This window comes from Acipenser ruthenus, chromosome 6, assembly GCF_902713425.1.
Source record: "Acipenser ruthenus chromosome 6, fAciRut3.2 maternal haplotype, whole genome shotgun sequence".
NCBI classification, from domain to species: domain Eukaryota; kingdom Metazoa; phylum Chordata; class Actinopteri; order Acipenseriformes; family Acipenseridae; genus Acipenser; species Acipenser ruthenus.
The window spans coordinates 69,239,250-69,263,368 of NC_081194.1; the positions used below are offsets into that span (position 1 = coordinate 69,239,250).

The 24,119-nt window shown below is 36.9% G+C and overlaps 1 protein-coding gene across 1 annotated transcript in view; it reads left to right on the forward strand.

Annotated features, from left to right (window-relative positions):
* The window catches only part of LOC117410348 (kinesin-like protein KIF3C), a 51,392-nt gene extending 27,686 nt beyond the window's left edge, over positions 1-23,706 (forward strand). The window contains exons 2-8 of the mRNA XM_034016787.3: positions 6,279-6,380; positions 7,900-8,022; positions 11,330-11,448; positions 12,174-12,290; positions 16,279-16,387; positions 20,525-20,703; positions 22,117-23,706. Coding sequence (XP_033872678.2) covers positions 6,279-6,380; positions 7,900-8,022; positions 11,330-11,448; positions 12,174-12,290; positions 16,279-16,387; positions 20,525-20,703; positions 22,117-22,249 — 882 coding nt within the window. The 3' untranslated portion in view covers positions 22,250-23,706. The remainder of the gene's footprint in view (positions 1-6,278; positions 6,381-7,899; positions 8,023-11,329; positions 11,449-12,173; positions 12,291-16,278; positions 16,388-20,524; positions 20,704-22,116) is intronic.
* Positions 23,707-24,119: the final 413 nt, after the last annotated feature.

The window sequence follows — 24,119 nt, forward strand, 5'->3', positions numbered from 1 at the left end:
GGTTTACCCCCAGTTTCAGCACTGAACAGGTTTTGGGGTAGAAAGTATTTTCTGTATTGTATATTTTCTTATTGCTTAGAAACGATGTACAGTATATCGCTTGGGACACATATCATATATCATGCATATATCTAGAGAACCGCTTATGCAGTTTTTATTAAACTAGGCAAGCACAATCTTTACCTCAATATGAAAAGAGAAGAGAATGTCACTACTGCCACCAGATATACTATATTTACAGAAGACTGGTTCTCTTCTTTGTCCTCTGAGGTAATTTGGGGGGCACATGGTTTATTTTACTCCAGACATATATAATATTTGAATATTAATCAGATCTAATTTAATCTTTACGATATATAAATGTCTTTTCTATTTCCAGTTGCAAATTAAACAGTGTTTCCTCTGATTTACATCGTAAACAAAGCCCCCCCCCCCCCCGCTTCCGCCCCTGTGTCATGTGCTGTGAAAACGCATCCTTTCCAGTTCCATCCTCAAAGGGCTTGCCTCTTTACTGTGAAACAACTGTCAAGAGTGAATAGTATATGCTAACAAAAAGAAAACAGGGAAGTCTCAATAGGCTATGATAAATCCAGCATTGTATTAATAAGCTCTGTTATCTTGAAGCTGGATTGTGGGTCTAGAACCAGAGCAGAGGATCAATTTCCAGTCCGGCAGAAAATAAATCAGTAAATTTGTTCTTTTTCCTTATCCAGACATATGGAAAGAGTATTTTTCGATTTGTTTTTATAAAAAAAAGTTTGTTATTCATGAAACTGTTCTAGTCTGTCATAAGAAACCAAGAACTGTTTTATAAACTAATTCATATTGAAGCTTTGGGAATATGGACTGTACAATAAACTTAATTTAATTTAGCATATAGCACCATAGCAAAGTAACACATTTGGGATTATATTTTGAATTTAACTGGTGTCATACATTTTAATAACTCTGTTTAGTAAAGTGAAGAAAGTCTTTCAGGATGTCCTCAAACACAAGAAAGTTGTGAATAATGTGGAATTAATGAATTAGCCAAACATGACATAGTTTATCTTATAATTTATGATTTATGATAGAATATTCATCACATTTTATGTATAACTTCACAGATTAACTGAGGTTAATGGTAAATAAGCATAGTACATTACTGTATCTTAGACAACCTGTAGTTATTATTTGCATTCAATTTGCACAAGAAACAAGTTTGAAATCTAAAAGAAGAACCAAAAAGATCACACTGAAGAAAGATGTTCACATACAGTATGTATTTGGAATGATGAGTGGCTGAAAACTATTTTTTTACACTATTCTTAAACATATATTGTATAATAGTATATTAACAAACATTACCATTAGTTATTCATCCTTTAAAACTACATTGGTTTGAAAATACGGTATCACATGATTTAAAAAAAAAAAAAAAAAAGTTAGTACAATAAAATCATCATTTGAAAACAAAACCTTGTATTTCTACAGGTGAAACTCAAATGATTGTGGTGCACTGCACAGTGTGTTCAATCCAAGTTCCTCTAAAGCTATACAGACTGTAAGGCTCTCGTGCCACATAGCCCATCTCATCAGACACAGTGTACTCCCATACAGTGTGCACACTGTCATATCCAGGTAAGAGAGATATACAGTACAGTAAGAACTGACTTACCTCCAAGGTCACACAGCAAGTGACTTAAGAGTCACTTATGTTCTGTCTTCCTTGAGTTACAACAAGAAAAGAGTTTTATTATTTGCCTCTAGCTGGTACTTGAATTTTAATGGATTGTGTTTTCTTGTCAGCTGAGGACCATAGGAAGTGATGCTAATAGTCCATTTATCAAACAGCTCCCCTATAAATTATGCCATGTATCACCTTCCGATACACGTTGTCAACTGCATATAAAACAAATGGGTCTGCTATCAGTATTCCAGCAGCTAAGTGATGATGGTGCTATGATTTGAAGCTCTGGTTTTAATCCTAAATCAAAACAGTCCTTTCAATGAAGATATTGTTTACAGGCTTCTCTGTACCTTATTGTTCTGTTGAAAGCAGAGCTTCGTGCTGTCCTTTTACCATTCTTCTCAACAGAAGGTTCTGGTGGTTCAGGGTTCCTGTAATGGGGAAAAGAACAAAGAGGGAGGAGAACTGTATATGAGCCTTGTGCTGTATTCCTTAAGAATCAACATTACATTTACCTGGACAAGGGAGATTGTCAGGCCGTAATTTATTACTGTATTTTTAATGTAATAAACCAGGACTCCCTGTACTTGTTCGATGCCTTTGGTGCCTTTATCCATCCTGAAGCACAGGATTTTTATCATGTAGAATTGGTTTAGGCACTGCAGCAATACCCGTGGGCTGACAACTGAGTTCTATGTCATAGGCTACGATGATGAGAAATACACAACTGGGTGGCAGTAGGGGCAAAAGAATCTTCCCCCTCATAGACTCCAGTGCTGAGACACAGGGATATAATATTCCCCCTCATAGACTCCAGTGCTGAGACACAGGGAAAGAATCTTCCCCCTCATAGACTCCAGTGCTGAGACACAGGGAAATAATCTTCCCCCTCATAGACTCCAGTGCTGGGGCAAAGGGAAAGCTGACAATCTAAAGTTTCGAGTCCTGACTGTTGCATAACTACTGTAACACCATGCATGGGGAATGAGAAAAGGTAGGAGTTAAAAAAATAAAACACATTTTAATAATCAATGGCTTCACGACTCTGGCAGGGCTGTCCTGTATGTAGTAGTGCAGGAAGCAATATGACATTACCAGTTTTTGTTTGGACACAGCTAGCTGGTCTAGAGAGTTAAGTGTGTGCACTGGTTAAGTTTCAGTAAGCATGCTAATTAATTTGCCTTGTGATAAGATGCATCTGCATTTGTACATGTACACAGATGATAGGTAGTGGTACACAGCAGTTTGTTTAAGAGGAAGCTAGGTTACATATGCTGCAGTTTTCAAATAAATGTGAAGTTGGCACATATCGGCTACAGGCAGCTGAACTGTATATTTGAGCTCTTCTCGAAGTGCCCTGTTCGATTTCGTCTTCTGACATACCTTCATTGCTCATTTTTTGTAAAGACGCTGACATATCTGAATTTTGTTCATCGCAGTTTACTTTTGAAACCTCTCCAACATAATTAACAAAAACAATTTCCTGACCTATCAGCATAAGGAACATGGATCCTATTATCTTGGGTCCACAAAGATGAGGGTACCAGTGATAACGTTGCAATCTTTAATTTGGCTTGCCAAAAGCTCTATCTGTGCAATACAAACATGGGCCACGTACAGTATATCTCAGACATAGTTTCTCCAAGAGCAAGTGCAATATTGAACGAGACACGAGTGCTCTGCTCAAATGGTTAAGTCAGGAAGTCTAAAGAAAACTAAACAAATTGCTCCCTGTGCATTTCTTCATGGTGTGCATGGCTGGGAAAGCTGATTGATAGCAATGTGTAAGACAGAAGTATGCAAGTTATGTTTTATTTCAGCTGCAGTGGCAAGGTTAATCAGCTCCCAGTTTATAAGAGACGTGACTGCGGAACTTAACCAATGTACTAAAGCATATTAAAGCACACTAAAAGTATTGTGAAAACATTGTAAAGCACAGGCAACAGTGGCAAACAGCAACCATGAATGGTAAAGCATTAAATACCTAGCATGGGAAAAGCATGGAAACTGCAAAATGACTGTGCACATTTACCGTGGTTTTATATGGGTGGACTGGTGGAAAAATGTATTTTTTAATGATCCCTTATCTAAAGTATCTTGCTTCTTATCCTAGTAGAGCTGCTACAGTGCTCTTTACTGAAGTTTTTCTTGTTCTGCATCTTGTGTGGGGAATTCTACTCATCTGAATAATCTGAATAGTCTTCAGAGGTTTCACCATTTTTTAGAGTGGTTTGCAGCTGTTTTGTTCAGGTTCTAAGCAGACGGTAAGATGAATATTGCTGAAGGATACATACTTGTGATATGCATCATTACACCTTTCAAAAACTGACAAAATGTCTTGTGTAATTCAAGTACTATAATGTACTGTATATGGCATTTAAAACCAGTGTGGTCTGTAAATGAGAGCTAAGATTTGGGATTGTGAACGTTTTAGGTATGAAGTGTTGCTCAGCCATGTGTGATCTAGCAAAATACTTAGCTGTAGCCAGGTGGAAAACTGTGTTGAAGGAGGAAGCTGCTATGAGCAAGCCAATGCCTCTCAGTTTGGTTGTTTTTATAATCATTCCTGAAGCCAGACCTTCTTGTAATCTGACCTTGTCACATGACAGTTGCTGAGAAGGGTTGTGCTTGGTTACTGTAGTACTTGCATGAGACCCATTAGAACACGTTCTTTTGAAATATTATTAAAATATTGATATTATCAAAAATAAAACACTCATTAAAAAAAGTAAATAACAGTTTTTCAATACTTAGGCCTGTGTCGTAAACTACAACATAAAACCCTGATCGCTTAGTATTTACATTATAATAAAGTAGGTTCCTAAAAGTGTTGTATTCATTTCTAAGGATTATATGTAATATAATTTTATGAAACTCTCTCATCGGTTTCATTTTACCATGACTGTGTTTTGTTGTGGGTGATACAAAAAAAAAAAACCTAGAACCTGTTTATTCGACGGGCTGAGTTAAACCAGGCTGCTTTTTCAGATTGTGTTTATTACAGCAGCATGCATATTATCCCATATCTCACAAAAAGACCAGACAGAAATCGATAGAGGCCTCTTTGAAGAAATGTCTGGCGATGCAGTGTGTAAGCAGATTACTCCCTGCAGAACATTTAAAATGTAAACATAACGGCAAAGCCCCCCACCCCCACTGTTGTGTGCGCACAGATTTGTATTTTATTTATGTAGGTTTTTAACACTACACTGTTCTTGTTTCTGTTGAATCAATCCTAAATCCTTGCTAATAAGACTTTTGTCTACTGTTCATGCGACACATTCAGCTCAATATGAAAAAGACAATCGTCCACCTTTTTCATTATCAGAAAAGTACAACTTAATGCCATCTAAATGTTTTCCATTACAATAATTTGAATAAAAAAATAAAATAAAAAAACAAGTGACTACATTCCTAGGGTTATCCTGAGAGCTGGCTTACTGGCTGACTGTATGTTGAGTATATTGAATCTAATTCTTAGAGGACATACTGTTTACTTTCAACTGTTACATTTTCAGTAAAACTGATTTACTTTGTTGACTTGTCTACAGTAAATGTGCATTTAAGCAAGTCGGGTAAGTTTCATTGGGTTTGCATGTGTAGATAAGATCAGACAACCTGAACAAATAAGTCCCATAAAGTAGAACCAATAGCAAACTTATTGGTATTTTCTACACAATTTTAGAATAGGATCTAAAAATCAACAACAAGGGACTGAAATTAGGCTGAATTTCTGTATTTTAACCAAAAGTCTGTGAGAGTCTCAAAGAAGGTAGTTTATGTTGATGTAATTGTAATGACACGCTCTCCATGGGAGACAGCTGCATTTTACAGTAAAACCTTTTCAACTCTATCCGACTTGATGAAACGCAACATTCTTAGCGTGTGCTGTCTATATGTATTCACTATTTGTTGATTTTAAAGACTGAAGTCTGCTGTGAAGAGAGCTCTGAAATAAAAAATGTGTGAAACGTTGCAACCCTCAAAAATGAGATGGCTCATCTCAGTTGTTTTTTATGTTAGCCAATGCAGGTTCGTAGGACCTGCTTGTAAGGGTAACCTGAGGATAATGAAGGAGTGTAGTGGACAGTGTTACATCTGTAAAATGTAGACACTATTACTCAAGCATTTTCCAGAGTGGAATACAAAAATTATGATAATAAGCTTTTTCCATCCAATTTGTGTACAGTACTTTCACTACGATCACAGGAGCAGCTTCCATTTTTTAAAAGGCTATGAAAAATAAGGTTATTTCAGCATACCAATATTTTGCCTGTATTTACTGTGGTCACTGGTTGCACCCAAAGAGATCCAGCTGGCAGAAATATAATATAATCATTTGTATACCTTAATGAAAAAAAGACTCACGTTGCTTTATTAATTATCTAAACAGTGGGGGTAAACAGCATTGCTCTTTAACTATTCATCTAGCTGGAGGTTTCCCCAGGAGTGATTTATATATAGATCAGGTTTATAAATACTATGTTGATGATATTATGATCCACCATTGTTTAAATGTGTTTATGAAATGATTCTGTGGCCTGATTCAATAAATTATTGCCTTTGGTCTTTATTGAATGTTTTGCACTTTTATTTTTTCTAAACCCAGACTATGGAAAGCAAGCTTCTGGTGGGAGGGAAGAACATCATGGATCACACCAACGAACAACAGAAGATGTTAGAACTGAAGAGACAAGAGATTGCTGAGCAGGTCAGTACCAGATGTCCGTTTTAAAATGAAAATACATGTTTGCTATAAATGGGACTTGTAGCCTATTTTTTATATGATTTGAACGTAAGCAGCAACAAGAGTTTACTTGCTTCCCTATGTGTTTGTATGTGTTGCTGGTCAAGACTTCATGAGGTTGGTCAGAAAAGGTTGTCAATCACAATTTTTGAAGTCTGTATTATTTTTTTTTCATGCTAGCATCTTGACCCCAATAAAACTGTGTAGGACATCAAACTGCAACCTAGTTCTCCTAGTGTTGATAGTGTTGCCCATGCCCTACAGGTCATAGGTCAAGTTAGGGTTATGAAATAACTTTAGGAACCCGTACACATTTTGTTTCAAAAACCTATTTAAACCCATATAAACCTATGGTTGTGTTTGCATGTGGTTAGCCTATTGTTGACATGAAGCCCATCAGTTATTGTACTGTGTGTTTTTTAATATTTCCATGATGCATATAACAAATAACTTCCTATTCCTCCAGCTAGCATTGGACACACCCTGTGATATAGAATATAGAATAAGTAACAAGATACAAAATTAAGTAAAAATACATGAGAAAGCATAATTTCTCCTTTGTGCTGAGGACTTTCACAGCTGTACTGGTGATGGAACAAGGGCACTGTCATGAAGCAATGGTAATGGAAAGCCTTATTCTGCCTACATAATGCCAGTTTAGAGTGTTTGCTTGCACACTGAGAAAACTAATCTGTAATTTAATAAATAGTTCCACTCATTACCTGCCATTTCATTCTTTTGTGGGAAGCTAATTTCACTACTTTTCTATCGGTATATACTGTAAAATAAGCTACCCAGAACAGTAATTAAACATTCTAGCTTCTAGCTTTTTAGTTTCTAGTTTAATGTGGTACAATTTTTTTTTTAATCTTCTCAGAAAATATGCCTTTGCAGCACAATGTCTCGAAGAAGTTTGACACATTTTGTTTATTGACAAAACTATATCCAAACTCTGACTGGAACTAAGGAGCACCCTCTAAGATAAGAGGGTAAAATATATGTGTCTCAACATCCAGGAGACATATGCATTCTGTGAGAGAATGCCAGCAAGCATGACAATATGTGCCAGTTCAAATTGTGTTCCACTGGTTTCCCAAAGGAACTACGTTATCCTTTATGTAACATGTCATTGAGCTGACAACTGAAAGAACATGATGTTGTTCATTTGGAACATCCAGACTTTTGGGCAATCCTATAGAAAAATGAAATAGTTCAATTTGTTTACCATTTGAAGATAAAATAAAGACAGTTCAGTGCTGTGACAGTCGTCTTGAATGTTTCAAAAAAGGGTTTATTATTATTATTATGTACAACACACACTAGATGTTTTTCAAGAAGTTTTACAAGCAGGGCAAGTTAAAGTTTTGTGGAAAGGGACCAGTAAGATATCAAGCTTCTGTTTTATGGTGGGGTAGCATCAGGAATGCAATCTCTCTCTCTCGCTCCACTCCAACTCCGTCTCTCCGGGCTTGTTTCTGCACAGAAGCGGCGTGAGCGGGAGATCCAGCAGCAGGTGCTGGCGCAGGACGAGGAGACAGTGGAGCTCAGAGAGACCTACTCCTCTCTGCAGCAGGAGGTCGAGATCAAAACCAAAAAACTGAAAAAGGTGAGCCAGACAAGAACCATGTACCATTTCCTGAACCATTTCCTGTGTCTTGGGCTATAGATGGGGGGTTGAACACACAGACATTTTTTGCCACGATATTTTGCTCTTTTCTTATTTTTTTTGGTAACACTTTACATTGTGTCTCTAGTAAATACATGTGGACTTACACATATTTACAATGTTATTATGCATAGTAACAATATGTACATATTTTTGCACAAAATAACCCTAACCCTAACCTCCCCAACCCAACCCTTTTCTGATGCAACTGTGTGCTTACATATATAGTGCAAGAAAATTACACATTAAGTACATAGTAACTACGCATAATAACCTTATAATTATGTGTACTACACATGTATTTACTAAGTAACTACTCTGTAAATACACAGTAATTAGTGACACAGTGTAAAGTGTTACCATTCTTTTAGTCTCTAGTGTATAGTCTTGTTTATATAAATATATAATTTGTGATTAATTTTGACTGGAATAAAGGCCCCACACACAGCTGTTAGTTATTCCCAGAACATTACATTTTCATATAAATCATTTTGAAGAGCAAAGGATTGTCTACTTCAAGAATATTTAGTATGCAAGCAGTCTGAGTGGGGTACAACAGGCAAAAAATACCCCATCAACAGTATTTTTTTAAATGTATTTTTTTTATTAAAATATGTTTTGGTAAGCATGCAGTAGATCCCATAATTTGAGCAGCTGATTATAGATTTGTTACCGCTGGTATTACCCTGTGCAGCTAACTGAGCAGATAGCAGCTAAAACTGTAACCCACCTTACAGGTGTATTATCCCACAATCATACTCACTTTTATCTGAAAATATAACAAAAAAATATACCTAAGTCTTCTTTGCATTTGTTGCAGTTATAAAGCATTTGTTTACAGTCCCCAAAAGCAGTTTCACATAAAAAGACAGATTTGCTATTCTCATCAAGGGCACATACGAAGCAACTGACTTCATTTGACTATCAACCAGAATGCTGCAGCGCCTAAGGGAAGGTTCTCTAATGCTGTATCGTGTTATGCCCTGTGCCTCTTAAGTATGAGACAACTTGTCTGTAACTACTGAAGAACGAATAATGATTCCAGCTAACATAGTTGGATTGACTAATGGACAGATAAAATTGTCGTTCAACCGGCCTCTGTTATGTGTGAAACTGGCAGCCAAGCAGGCATCAGAACTAAATGTGACCCACAGCTTGTACAGTGGGTATTCTTCTGAGACAGATTTAGAAATAATTTGCAAGTTAGAAGAAGACAGTGGATGCTGTTGAATGTTATCAAACGCTTCTTGAAATGCAATTAAAAATCAAGTAATTGTCGGTGTTTGCCTGGTACTTCTTATTTTTTAGTTGTGGGACACTGAACCTTTATAAACTACCAGATTTCAGTATTATAAAACCTAATCAGACTATCCCTTTATCCCCATTTTGTATGTTGACCACTGGACTACTGCTGCCTTCCTGCCGGTCACATTGGATATACTATGTAACAGTATAAAAAGGTTTGTCTTGTGATGTCTATACACACCATTGTCACATTTCTACCCAAACCTTGACTGGCTCAGCCTCGAATGCAGTTTATATTTGAAACCCATCTCTGGCTATTTTCCTGACTATAGCCAACATTTTAATTCAGAGGGAACTGAAGCCAGACGGGCTGAGTTCAGCGGGGTTCCTTTCACTAACACTCCCTTGATTGACAGAACTAATCTGAGCTTTTGCCTTTCAAACCTCCCTCACAACTTGAATGCACTGCCCGCTGCTCGAGTCCGTCATTACCTACATGAGACCAGTTTGTAATTAGTGACCACCAATGTAGTATAACTGGCCAGTTTAAAACTGCTCATACAGACCTTTCATTCCAAACCTCTGTCAGTTTCTGATGTGGAGGGTATTCTTGCTATGATATATGGAATTGTTCATTTATAATTATTAATGTTTTGGGGTATTTATTTTTTTCAATTAAAATAATGTGTTCTGTCAGTGAAAAAAGTACTTTAATGTGTTTCCCTTGATTTCCTTGTGGTGAGCAGGGATATAAGTTCTGGCTTCTGGTGATAAGGCCTCATGTAGGCTACCAGGGATAAAGAATCATTTTATTCAACCTTTTTTTTCAGGCCATTCCCATGCAGTGGTTCTGTTTTTTAATCCCATGTTTAATTATGATAAAGATGTAAATGGTTTGAACAGGTAAAAACATTATAGGAAGTCAGAAGTTTACATTCTATCCTGTTTGTATCTTGAATATACAGTATATGTCATATAGCATTTTCTGCTAAGCCTCGATAGGAATATTACTTAGATAAAGAATAGTCAATATAAATAAATAAAATCAATAAATATAGCAGCTGGCTGTTAAGTTTCTATTCCTCTACCCCAACTCAGAACAATTGGATATAAAGGTGGTATACCTGCCACTGCATACTTCTTAAATGCTTAACCTGGATGTAAATGTAGTGAATGAGATGGACCTTCAGCCCAGAGCTAGAAGAAGCAAAGTAGAGACGAAGTTCAGATGATGAGAATCAGGTTTGGATGATTGCGGGAGTACAAATTATTACACTGAGGTTTACGTATGGATATAAATGCCTAATTAGTTCATTGACATTAACATTATCATTAATTTTACTAACTTAACAGGTGTTTGAGATATAAACTTACCAATTTACAGCTATTGCCATAAGTTTAGCATCACCCTATAGAATTAACTCATTTTGCTTCATAAAGTCAAATGAAACCTGCTGAATAATGTTACGTTAATTTATTGAATTAGATACCGCTTTGTAGTTTTCCATAAACTTAACAAAAAACTGCCAAAAATTGAAAAATGTGACATTCAGAAATCTAACATGAAATACTGTACTACTGTTATGGCTTCCGGTAGACTTTTGCAATATCATTTTGTAGTTTATTTGATTACATGATGCTAAATAAAAGTTTAGCATCATATTTAATTATGTCTCCATCCTAAAATTCTAGGTGATGCAAAACTTTTGGCCATAGCTGTACATTCCTAAAATTTGTAAATGTGTTTCTATAGTTTAGGACTTTTTGTTCTTCTTAGTACATTTTACATCATCTATTAAGCTTCTACAAAGTGTTAATAAAGCATTTTCAAAGTACGCGTTGTGGGATTTGTGCTTCAGTAGTATGCAAATCCATTGGAAGACTGTTATTGGCAGCTTGGAGAAGCTTGCTGTTTGTTAGCTAGGCTGTGCCTGCAGCTGAGCTTGCAGATGGAGCTTGTGCAGTGTTTTGTAACTCTGTCTCGGATTTCCTCCTCTTACAGCTGTACTCCAAGCTGCAGTCGGTGAAGGCTGAGATTCAGGACCTCCACGATGAGCATGTGCGAGCCAGGCAGGACCTAGAGCACAGCCAGACAGAGCTGACTCGAGAGCTCAAATTCAAGTGAGCCGCATCAGTGCATTACACTCATCTTCATAGTTATCCTTGACAGCATTAACGTTGGTTGTAGCAAATGAAATAATTCCATACATTGTAATTGTTGCGCACATCCATTTGCTATGGAGGTCTCTTATATACAGTTTAAAAACAACAAAAAACAAACATTTATCTTTTTTAAAACGTGTATCTGTAACCATAGTAAGTTAAATTAAACAAAAATAGTATGGTACTTCCTACAGCTATGGCCAAAGGTTTTGCAGCACTCTGTAGAATTAACTAATTTTTATTCATAAAGTTGAATGAAACCTGCTGAATAATAAGTTAACATACTGCTTTGTAGTTTTCCATATACTTAACGAAAAACTGACAAAAATGGAAAAATGTGACATTTCGTAATCTAACATGAAATATTGAACTACTATTATGGCTTCTGGTAGACTTTCGCAATATAATTTCGTAGTTTCTTTGATTACATGATGTTAAATAAAATATCTAAATTATGTTCATATAGTTTTTTTATTAATCCTAAAATTCTAGGTTACTTTTGGCCATAGCTGTATACCTCCTTTCCTGTCATTAACAAACTAGCTGCTTCCCCGAATGACTGACATGCTTTGAGCACAAAGGCATTTGTTGATGTGAAATTACCTAAAAAGTGAAACAGCAGAGAACTTTCTTCAGCCTAACATAGTACTGTACCAGATATCTCACTGCTCTCTTGTTTGTAGGTACCTGATCATTGAAAATTTCATTCCTCCGGAGGAGAAGAACAAGATCATGAACAGGCTGGTCTTCGATGGAGAGGAGGAACAGTGGAAGTTCCAGCCCTTGGTACCTGCTGGAAAGTGAGTACAGCCCAAGCTCTCATACTTTATTAGCTAAGAATATACTCATTAGCTTGTGTAGCAATTTTCAGCACCCTTTTGTCACAGTACATCTGTCGCCAGGGTGTTACCCTTCGCCTTTCCCCCTGCAGCAGTCTGTGCTACATTCTCAAAGCTCTTTACTCCATTAGTACCATTTATTCAGAAAGGAAAATGCACCAAATAACAAACCAATCATAAACCTGGGCATTTTATTTAAGGACTTGTAAGTCATCTTAAGTTGTTTCGTAATAATGTGTTTGTCCTTTTCTTTGTGCCAATAACAGTTTAAGCTTCTAGAATCGGGCCAGAAACAAATGCACAGATATGATATTCTTTGCATCAACTGGGAGCAGTGTTGCAGGAGAACAGGCTAATGGAATGGCTACTCTCTAGTTTACCAGACGTGGTTAGAGTGTAGACTGAAAGGGATCTTAAAGCATTGGTTAACACTCCTTTAATGTCTGCTCTCCTGAAAAAAAAGAAGGCTAATGTCTGGAAATGAGCACAGTCCATCTTTGTATATAATAATTATCATTCACTTCCAGACGAAAATTCAACTCAGGTTTGAGAATTAATTCAGAATTGTTAATTTAGGGCAGGTTTCAAATGGGGCAAAGGCAAGGATTAATGCGGTTTAATTATTAGAGAAATTATTTACCCAGGCTGGTCCCAGTGAGATTAAACATTACATTTCCATTGGGATGCAGCTGGATTGAGGAGCAGGGAGGGAAGGTGACTGGTTCAAGGTCACTCAGTGAGTCAGGAAATAAGCTGAGATTTTGGGTCCCAGTGTCTGGCCTGTATTCATTTACAAAGATGGGCAGTGATAAATGTGACCAATGGTGATAGACTTTTACCAAAAGGCTACATACTTTACCAAAGATATGTTGCCTTGACCATGATGCTTGAGTGTTGCCTTAAAACTGATCACCATCAGGATTCTATACAGTAAATATATATTCTCTCTGTACTCACCACAGTGATTGTGGATCCTCATTGTCGAGTAAGTGATCCAAGTTTGCAGGAAACTGATTCAAATTCCAAGGAAGTTCATAAGGAAGTGACATTGTAACAAGCGATGTGCAAACCTTTGGGACTGTCTGAGAACACTAACTATATCTTACAACAGTTCTTTTTTTAATAGTGATCAATATATGTTAAAAAGTCTTCATTGTGTTAATGGTATCCATCCCAAGCAAGCGTACAGCAAACTACTGTATGGCTATAGCTTGACATGCAGCAAAAAAAAAAATTCTAAACAAAACTACCAATTTCAATTACGTTTTTAGAACAAGATTATCAATATGTTGAATAAAACATGATTCTCAAGCCAGTTGCCTAGGTTTTGTGTTATGGTACATTATCCAGAGATACTCCAGTAAAGATTGTGTGTGGTACAGGAGCCACGTGCAGGGCCAACCTTAGTCTGTGTGGGGCCCCCACCCCCCACCCCCCCAAAAGAAATCCCAATTTAAAAAAAAACACCCCCACACATTAGTCAATAAAACGGTAGGCTACTTCTCACCCTCAATAATCAAGTAGGGAAGCCATACTGCATGTGTGCTGTCACTTAAGTGAAATAAAAAACTGTTTGCAAACATTAGCCTTTTTATATAAATCTAAAATTATATCTGACCGATCTACTTATCAAATCCACATGTAATATTTCACATTTGGATAATGCACATTCAGCTGCAGTTTTGAGTGCTCTTTAATTTTTGCTGTGTAAATTACACTAAAACAACATACCCAACAAAACATCATGACGTTTTTTTCAGAATATTCTAGCCAAGCAGCAGCTTTATTTTATACCACGCTGCATTTACGAGTCTACTTCCAAACATTTAATTTGTCGCAGACACCTATTCAGACCTTTGGTGTGGTGGTCCGTCTTACTTTAATACACACAATCTTGATTTCATTATCGATGAATAGTAGCCTACTCAGAAAAGTCTCCAGTAAAACTTTAAAAGACTATGCTGCACTGTCCTGCGCCGTGTCTTGGTTTTCATCGGTGGAATGTAAAGAGGGACAGGCTATTGATAAGCCTATCAGACAGCTAATCCTTAGATGTTGCATTTTTTAAAAATACATTTCGGTAACGCTTTATATTTCTTTATATCTTAAATAGATATGGAATTGCATAAATTAATATTTAATAAATATGAAACAGCTGGTTTCCTTGCTGAATGTTAACCAAATGTTGATTGAAAATGTAATTGCATATCACACCCATTTATATTATGTTTTGTTACCCTTGAAAATATGTAATAATTTCTCATTGTTCACATGTTCTTATTAAAAATACAGTTAATCTGACTTAAATGTTAATGGAAAGTAACAAGGAATAATTTAACGTAAATTTAATATGCAATTGCATGTCTATTAAATATTAATATAACATTCATTTAATATGGAATTGCATATCTATTTAATATTAATTTATGCCACGCAATTAGCGTTACCTAAATTTCTTATGATCAAGTACACTCACATGAGGACGTCCACTTTGTCATTCAGAAAGTGCAAATGTGGTAAGGTTGCACTGGTAAGCAGAAATCAATATTTTGGAGATGATTATTGTGAAGAGTCTGAATCGGATTCATGTGCTTCCTGAAGCAGGTTTTTATTTGCCGGTTTGTCTAGAAACGGCAGCAGAGCTCCTTGTTGCCGCTTGACTTGAATTTCTTTATATTTTTTATTTTCCTTTTGCAATGGCCCGACTCGTACTTGTGAGGGGCCAACATAATACTCGCAAGACTGTTTTGACTCTGAAGACATCATACAATTTGTGACGCGCGCGGGGCCCCCTTAGGTGTGGGATCCTAGGCCGCCGCCTTGCTCGCCTTGCCCTAAGGCCGGCCCTGGCCACGTGGATAGTTGTTTACGTCCTTTTAGCTTTACAATTCTGACTTTGTGGTATCTTATTTGATTTAATCTACCAAATATGAATATCTAAGAGTTTTAAATACCACCATTGATTAAATCGTTAGAATATGAACTTCTCTGGCATTAAAACAGAAAATCACTGTACCCTGTTTTGTTTTTTTTTAGTTTCTTTCTAATGAAAGTTCCCAGAGGCACATTCACTATTTGCATTCTCTGGATAAGTTCCAGGCCAGTAAATCTAATCCAGTGTGCCTCCGGGTAGTGCTGGCGAGTCCAGATGATACAGTGCTGTGGCACCGAACTCAGTGTCGTGCTTTGATAAGGTCAAAGCAGAGACTTCTCAGCGTGAACACTCACAAGAAGAATGTTACAGTGTAGAAGAGGTTGTGATTGGGAACTGTTTATTGACTAAAAGGGGGTCAGTGTTTCTCAATAAATACATAATTAGTATGTATTGAAATTCTGAATGGAAAATCACAAAAGCTGACACTTTGTCTCTTGTGAAATTCCATTAGGCTGTGAAACATTGCAATCAGTCTAGGCGAGTCCCCTTGTTAGGTAATCCATGCAGATGATGAGTTTTAAATTTGTGTAACACACTGCCTTTCTGTCTTTTCGGTTTTGTTTACTCTGCCATTATACTTTTCTTCCATGAGCATTAAGCACACAAAAGCCCACTTTATAAAAAAAAACATACTGTATACTGTATAATAAAATGTACTGATGATGGTAAATCTGTATCCCAGATTTTTTTGTTGCTGAGCCATTTTAAAAGCTATGGTAATTGCAGCATCGCATGTTGGTTTGAAACATGCCACTGTTCTTTTTAATTAGGTTCCCTCAGTAATCAGGTTTGACCTTGGGAACAGCACGGTTTCATCTGCTGCCACCTTTCCTTAAAGCTGAGCCAACATCTGACAAGGACTGTTACCTATTGTATTCATCACTTTCAGTTATGCTGTGCACTGTAATACTTTACATGACAGTGTGGTTACATGTTCCCTTAGAAGGCAATATTTGTTGCTGCTTTTTTTTAATACAGTGTAAAATGTAATCACTTCTGTTCCTGTTTTAACAGCAAGAACAGTCAAATGAAGAAGAGGCCTGCCTCTGCAGTGGGCTACAAGAGACCAATCAGCCAATTTGCACGGGTTGCCATAGCGATGGGAGCTCATCCTAGATATCGGGTAGGTGATGAATGGGGATTGCTGGGATGGTAACAGGCCCAGGGGACTTACCACTAAAATGGCCTTTTTAAGCCTCAGAGTTAAACAAAAAAAAGTTATGAAGGCAAAAGAACTGGGTGTACCTGTTACTTAATACACTACAGTCTAAAAAATGTAGATATTACAAGGGAACAAATTATATACAGATTATTTAAATAAACTGTTGCGTCATAGAATTGCCATTTATTGTATTTATTTAGTTATTGTTTATTGGTATTACTAGTTTATTTTGCAATGAGGTTAACTATATTGTTTTTGTAGTACTTTTGCAGGAATGTTCACTTTCATTTCTCAGTGACCCTTGCGAAAAAGTCTCAGGTCACATTTACAAATCTCTTTGATTATTGTGTTGAAGGTGTTGTTGTTGCTTGGTCTAAACAGAGAGACAGCACAGAAATTAGAGGAGGGTTTCACCAGCCTCTTGAATTAAATCATTTTTACTGCAGACAATTCTCTGACAATTTCTTTCTGCTTTTATACTCATTGCTTTCTTGTGTTTTTATACTCGTTAATCTCATTTGGTATTTTGTATTTGTGCCATTTCACATTATACTTAATCAGTATGCAGACTTTGTCAGACTGGAGCATTGATGCTCTACAAAAAAATTGGGGATGTAATAAAAAAATGTAATTCCAGAATAACTATTTCACACAATGAGAAAGCCACTGAAAAGAATAGTATTAATTAGGTTCAGGAGGATGTGGAAAGAATATCTTAAAGCAGGAAGGTAGAGTTGAATCTAAAAGGGACAGACATATTGGGCATAATGATTGGGCTTATGTAACAAAAGATCACCACATAATTTGTGAATCTTATCCTGCGATTTTCTCCAGAGTTTTCTGTTACAGCTTAAAAACCGAGCACGCAACACGTCAGTGTAGAATAGGGAGATAATATGCGGGTTGTGGCACATAACACATGGCGTCAGATTGTCTTGGTCTGATCATATAAATAAAACATCATCCCAAACAGGCCCGGCGTTATGCCCCACCCCCCAAGTGATTCAGTACCGTCAGCCAATCAGCTTCCAGTTCTAGCGGTAGATGCCCGCTTATTTATTTGTTTATTGTCATCACAGTGAAGTAAAATAGTAGAGAATACGAGCTCATTGATTTGTTTTTTCCAAAATGAGCCCGCCCTAAATAAGTGGATACTTCCCCACAGCGTTCATGCTGCTGTTGGGCCTGATCCCATGACTCAGCTGAAAGACTGTTTTTTTCTGTAAATCTACATTACAAGATATACTGCATTTTTTAACAATTACATAAAGTCAGAATGCATATACTGTGGTTATAAAAGAGAAGTGCCCCATAGGTTTAATTGAGTTTTTTCCACATATTCAAGAAGGCTGGTGCTACATTTGCTTTTATTTGTCCCATATGCTGTGCCTCAGATTTCCTTTTTACTGGAATAACATGACTCTATTGTATGAAACAAGAGTGCAGTCTGTGTGCTTGGTGATGTCAGCACAGTATTGATGGCACGTCTGCAATGACTATTGATTTGCATGGCTTTTATCTTTTATTTTTAAAAGCACTGCTGCAAACATGATGCCCTCGGTACAGTGGGCAGTACTGAATAAATAAATGTGTCATGTCATGTGTGATTTAGAGGGAGCTTTCTATTGCATGCTTCTCTCAATAATGCAGGAAAGGTGTCCTTTGGAGTCAGCACAGTGGAAAACAGTCACGCCAGAGAAAATAGGCAATGGCATTCCAGCAGAATTCACTCCAGACTGGAAAATGTTATTGTCTCAAAGACAGGTTTAGGTTAGACAAACAAAACATTCCACACCTTTTGGAAACAGCAGGTTATAGAAAATAATTAAAACTAGTGTTGCATGGGGCAATCCAATTGGTTTAATATTCTATATATTATTGCTTTGATAATTTCTAAAAGTTGAAATGAGCATGCTCAACAGCAAGTTAAACTACTGACACATGGATGATAAGTAGCATTCATTTATGCTTTTTAAAGGGCAGATGTCCCAAGTGGAGTGCAATTTTTAGGTTCTTTGTTTCAGGGAACATTCCATTTCATGCACAAATATTCATAGAGTGATTGCAAAATGTATTTTATAATTTGAATAATCTAACCATTAACACAGTACACAATTTTAATAGATGTACTCATAAACAGAGCACCCCACAAGCTGCAGAAAAGACACTTTCAACAAACATCAGATACAATACAAGTTTAGTTTAGGGGTTTTTAACCTGAAGACCAAATATTGTATCATTACATTTTCTATGAATGGGTTCTATGTAAAACACACGCCAATTAAATTGTATATTTGTGGTGTAAGGGAAAGCCAAGTAATAATTGTATGCACACCCATAAAACAATGACAAAAACAAGTCTTATAAAAAAAAATCAGATGGGTATTGATAAAAGAAAAAGGTTAAAAATAATATTTTGTGAAAATCAGTTTGTCGTTAGTTGGAGCATGAGACACAAATGATGTATTTAAAATGGTTATACTAGAGAAAGGATTGTAAATTGTGTTCCTTTTTATTGGCCACATAAATTATGTGCGACTGCATATTTCCACCTGTCTGGGCTAATGAAAGCCACAATTTGTAAGGCACATCCTCTGTGTTCATCTTCTCCGGGGAAGATAAGGAGTTTGAATAATCTGCTACTCACTGCAAGGCTATTGGTGGGTAGCATTGAAATTGATTTTACGCTGACACAAACGATCAAGCAAAGAAAGGGTTAGGGTTAGGCTTAGGGTTAAGGTTAAGCAGGATTTATATTTTTGGGGGAGTAAAATGTGTGGCTTTTAGTTCCTCCAAGTGGAAATAGAGCACAGCATGACTACTGCTTGTCACAATATGTTGCTTGATCCATTATTACTAAGGCTGTATTTTTTTCAGTGTTATCACGGATTTCACGATTTCTTTTAAATAGTTCCCCATGAAAATTCCCATATACATATTTTTTATCACTTAAAAATAAATACAGCAAACATTTGCCTTATTGGCAGCCATTTTTTACCGTGAAGAAATACAGCCCTAATCATTACCCATTAGTCACCAGGGTTGTGCTTTCCAGTGGGGGGTTTCTGAAAAAATGGCCATTCCAAGTGCATCTCGATGGACACGTTGGTCAATGTAGCCACTGCCATTCCAAGAGCATCTCAATGGATGCATTGGTCAATGTAACCACTGCCATTCCAAGAGCATCGCAATGGATGCATTGGTCAATGTAGCCACTGCCATTCCAAGAGCATCGCAATGGATGCATTGGTCAATGTAGCCACTGCCATTCCAAGAGCATCTCAATGGATGCATTGGTCAATATAGCCACTGCCATTCCAAGAGCATCGCAATGGATGCATTGGTCAATGTAGCCACTGCCATTCCAAGAGCATCTCAATGGATGCATTGGTCAATGTAGCCACTGCCATTTCAAGAGCATCCCAATGGATGCATTGGTCAATATAACCACTGCGTTGAGGGATGGGCAGGTTGAAGGGCAACCCACTAAGTTCCTTGTTGTTATCAGAGCTGCAGAACTGACTCCCCTAACAAAGTGGAACAAATACACCCTCTGGGGCTGCATCAGATTAAGACTTATTTACAGAGGAAATCGTTCGTAGAATGATGGTTTTGGAGACTCATTTTGAGAGCCATGGATTGGCACTGTGGGATACCACTTATTCATTGTGTATCTAGGTTTGAGTTCCAGGCAGAAAAAGGAAATACAATGTTTAAACTGCAAATTAATGCAGGGTTGCAATACTTTATATTGTCCTGACAGGTACTTAGTTATGTGATTAAATAGTTATGGCATTTCTAAGATTTTTCCGAAAAAAAAATCAATGTCAAAAAATAGGCTGGTGTCAGTACCACTCTAACAGAAGGCTCTTTTACTTTTTAAATCTGGTATGACACCTCGAATCTGGAAGTTAACAACCAAGAAAGGCAACTGGATGGATTCTAAAAAATGAAACAAAATATTATTTCCCATATCCTTTTGGAATTTTCTTATGAGCAAAAGAGAACAGCATGGTTATTAGAGCCAATGGAGAAAAGACACATCCTGACCCATAACATTCGGTTCTCCCTTGTTTAACTTAACTCTCTTTATTGTAGGCTGAGAACATCATGTTCCTGGAGTTGGATATGACTCCTCCCACTTTATTTGAACTGGAGTTCCCCCGAGCTCAACCAGAACACGACCTGGCCCTTCGCTTTGGCAGGGATCTGATGCTGGATAACTCTGCATACAGAGAGCACGCAGCCGCCTCCAGGGTCAAGAAATCAAGGTCATGGTGAGTAGAGTGAAGCTCAGCCGTTGTTGAGCATGCTCAGAGGATTGAGGTTCAATCCTGGCAAAAGCATTTCAGGAAATGTTTCTCAGCAAAATATATTGTATTGGTTTCCATATGATTGTAATAAGTTACCTGTTTTGATAAAACCCACCCAAAGTAGGGGGAAGAGATTCACTTATCATGCGCCCAGTTCAAGTTATTACATACCTTGTTGACGAGTCTTAACATAATTATCATTCTGAGCAATCCGGCTATTTGTAGGTCTGCTCTGAAGTGCCTCAAGTTGTTATAGGAGTTATTTAAACTCACCTGAGTCTGCAGGTTTTCAGTTGATTTCTGAATTGATTTCTGAATTGATTTTAGCTTGGGCCTGGTTGCTGGCATCTGCTCATTTAGTAAAACATGGCAATAAGGTACTTCTAAAAGCCAGAAATGCAGGGTGCAAACCAAGAATAATCCCTTGCCCATACTTTGGCTGGATTTTCCAGAACAGGTCACATTTGTACTGTAACAAGCTGACAAATGTTAGAATATTGGCTACAGTCTGTTCATTCAAGTATCATGTTCTTTTGGAACTTTCATGTGTCTGCAGGAGCTAAATGGCTAAGTAAATTGCTTTCTTGTTATTATTATTTATTTCTTAGCAGACACCCTTATCCAGGGCGACTTACAATTGTTACAAGATATCACATTATTTTTTTACATACAATTACCCATTTATACAGTTGGGTTTTTACTGGTGCAATCTAGGTAAAGTACCTCGCTCAAGGGTACAGCAGCAGTGTCCCCTACCAAGGTTTTGAACCCACGACCTTCCGGTCAAGAGTCCAGAGCCCAGAGCCCTAACCACTACTCCACACTGCTGCCCTTTATTAGTTGAGTTGCCTACAAATCTAATGTCAACTGAATGAAATGCAAAAAATGATTGTTTAAAATGTAGTATTTCCCTGGCTCTTTGCTGAGGGTCACTTATAAAGCGAGTCACTCCCTGTCATGTCAACCTGTGGCCCTCACTTGATTATCTCAGACAATATGCAAAGATTCCACAAAAGGTTCTACATCCTATCCATATAGTGTATTAACTGCACAGGTCATCACGCGATTGTCATCCAAACAAACATACTTTCTGTTTTTGTGATATCCTTACACTTGGGTTGTCATTATTCACTTTCTACACTTTGGTTGTAGTTGAAGTACCATTCAAATTTGGTTAGTAAATTCATTTTGCAGTGAGTATATGGGTAGGATGCGGAACATTATATGAAAATTTTGTGTAAACTTGAGTGGGGTGACCGATATAATGTGATGGAATTACCACAGTTACTCACGTTTCTCACAGTTACCCCAACAAACTTATTGGTCACCCAATAAGATGAAAAAACCACATACCAGTTTCCCCTTTTTATTTTCTAGGTGCCGACCACCAAGATTAGTTTCTTCCTCATCTTCAAGCTTCTCACTGGCTTCTGGATCCCAGTACTTCCCCCGTTCACAAGGGCCCTCAGCATCCTCACATCCATTAGAGGCACCCTGGCGTCCAAAGTGAAGCTCCCAATTGCGCTAGGCCACTTTCAGCCCAGGGGCCGCCAGCTTCCTTTTGAATCAGCATCTGCATAAGTTATTTTTTTTTATACTTTTGTTTCCAGAAGAGCAAAGTTTAGAAGCACTGGACTACTACCATAAGCAAGAAAAGTTTTTTTGAGGAGGGTTTCTTGACATGAGCCAGAGGCCTTTAATGCTCCACTGTACTGCACAACAGATCCTTAACTTTACGATTAGCATGTGGTAGTGCTTTGATGGCATACAAAAGGATGGCTTCCACAGTGTACAGAAGTGAATGGATGTGTCATACATTGCGCATTCTATAAGGGTACTAAGATTTTTCTTTTTTCTTTTTTTTAGCTTTCATTGCAAAATCATTGGCTGCATAGTTTACCCTGTTTTAACAATGCAAGCATGTCAACAAGGGCTGCTGTTGATAGTAGGATAATCTCTATGATTGTTCGTTTTTCTTGTGAAAAGCACCACTGACCTGAAATGCCTTGAAAGCTTATCAACATTTTTTTTTTTTTTACATGGGCATTACTACTGTATTTTCAAATTAAATTCATTTTGTCAGCTCAAAGATGTTTATTTGATACCAGACAAGTTTTTTTTTAATGCAGATAGATAGATAGATAGATAGATAGATAGATAGATAGATAGATAGATAGATAGATAGATAGATAGTCACTACACCTTCAATGCTATTAGCAAAGCTTGTCTCAGCGTATTGGTTTTGAATGAATCACACTTCATGGACAAGATGTATTTAATTGTGAAAGCAACATGTTTACATCAGCTTTGTATAAGGAACTGATTCAGGCATTGTATCTGATTCCTTCTTGATGGCTACTTGCACAAAGCTGTTACTATTACTTTGAAACACCAAAAAAAATCCTTTCAAAATTAAAAAATGTGTTTTTTGTGAATATGAGACAAACATTGTGAATAGCATAATGTCTGGGGTCAAATTTACTGAATGAATACAATTCCTCTAGTGCAGGAACCACTGAATTTAGCAAGCCATTATACATAAATTGGCCAAAGCTCATTTGAAGTAAAGCCTATTTGATCAAAGGGATGAACCATAAGCTTTAAAAGATAAGCCTGTAGCCTGCCTATATATATATATATATATATATATATATATATATATATATATATATATATATATATATATATATATATACATATATATATCATTTTATTTGTTAACACTTTATAATGAGTTGTCATAGAATTGCCTTCTTCCAACTTGTATTCATATCCATATACAACAGCAAATTATTATTATCAATATCGTTTTGGTTTCCACGTTGAACAAATAATACACCTTCAAAAGCTTCTTGTGACTCTTTTCGAAAACTTGAGTCCCTTTTTTATTAAAATTGCACAAGACAGCAAAGTGTAAATGTTATCACCTTTGTGAATGCAGATTCGTTTAAAAATGAGAGCTAGTCTGCACAAACTTAGAGGCAGGGGATGTACTGTTAAAGGGCGCGCTTCAAAGTAATGTAGTTTATCAACAGTATGTGTGAAATTATACAAAGAAATAAGAAAATCTGATCCTTTTAAATTCCAACCATACATGTGTCCCTAATTGACACTTGGTGATAAACATGTCCACTAACTATACACAGTATAATTCAATAACTTTTTTTTATTATTTCTTGTCAATACCTCTGGTCAGGTTACAAGGCTAAAAACAGTTTGGCCTGTTTTGTAAGGTGACAGGTATCAAGTCTGTTTAATTGGTTGTGTAAGGTATGTTCTGCACATTTTTATTGCAGTGTGTATATAGAAATTGTATATAGAGAATAATTATGTTGTAACGATATACACTTGAAATAACCTCAAAAAGGATATTTAAGTTT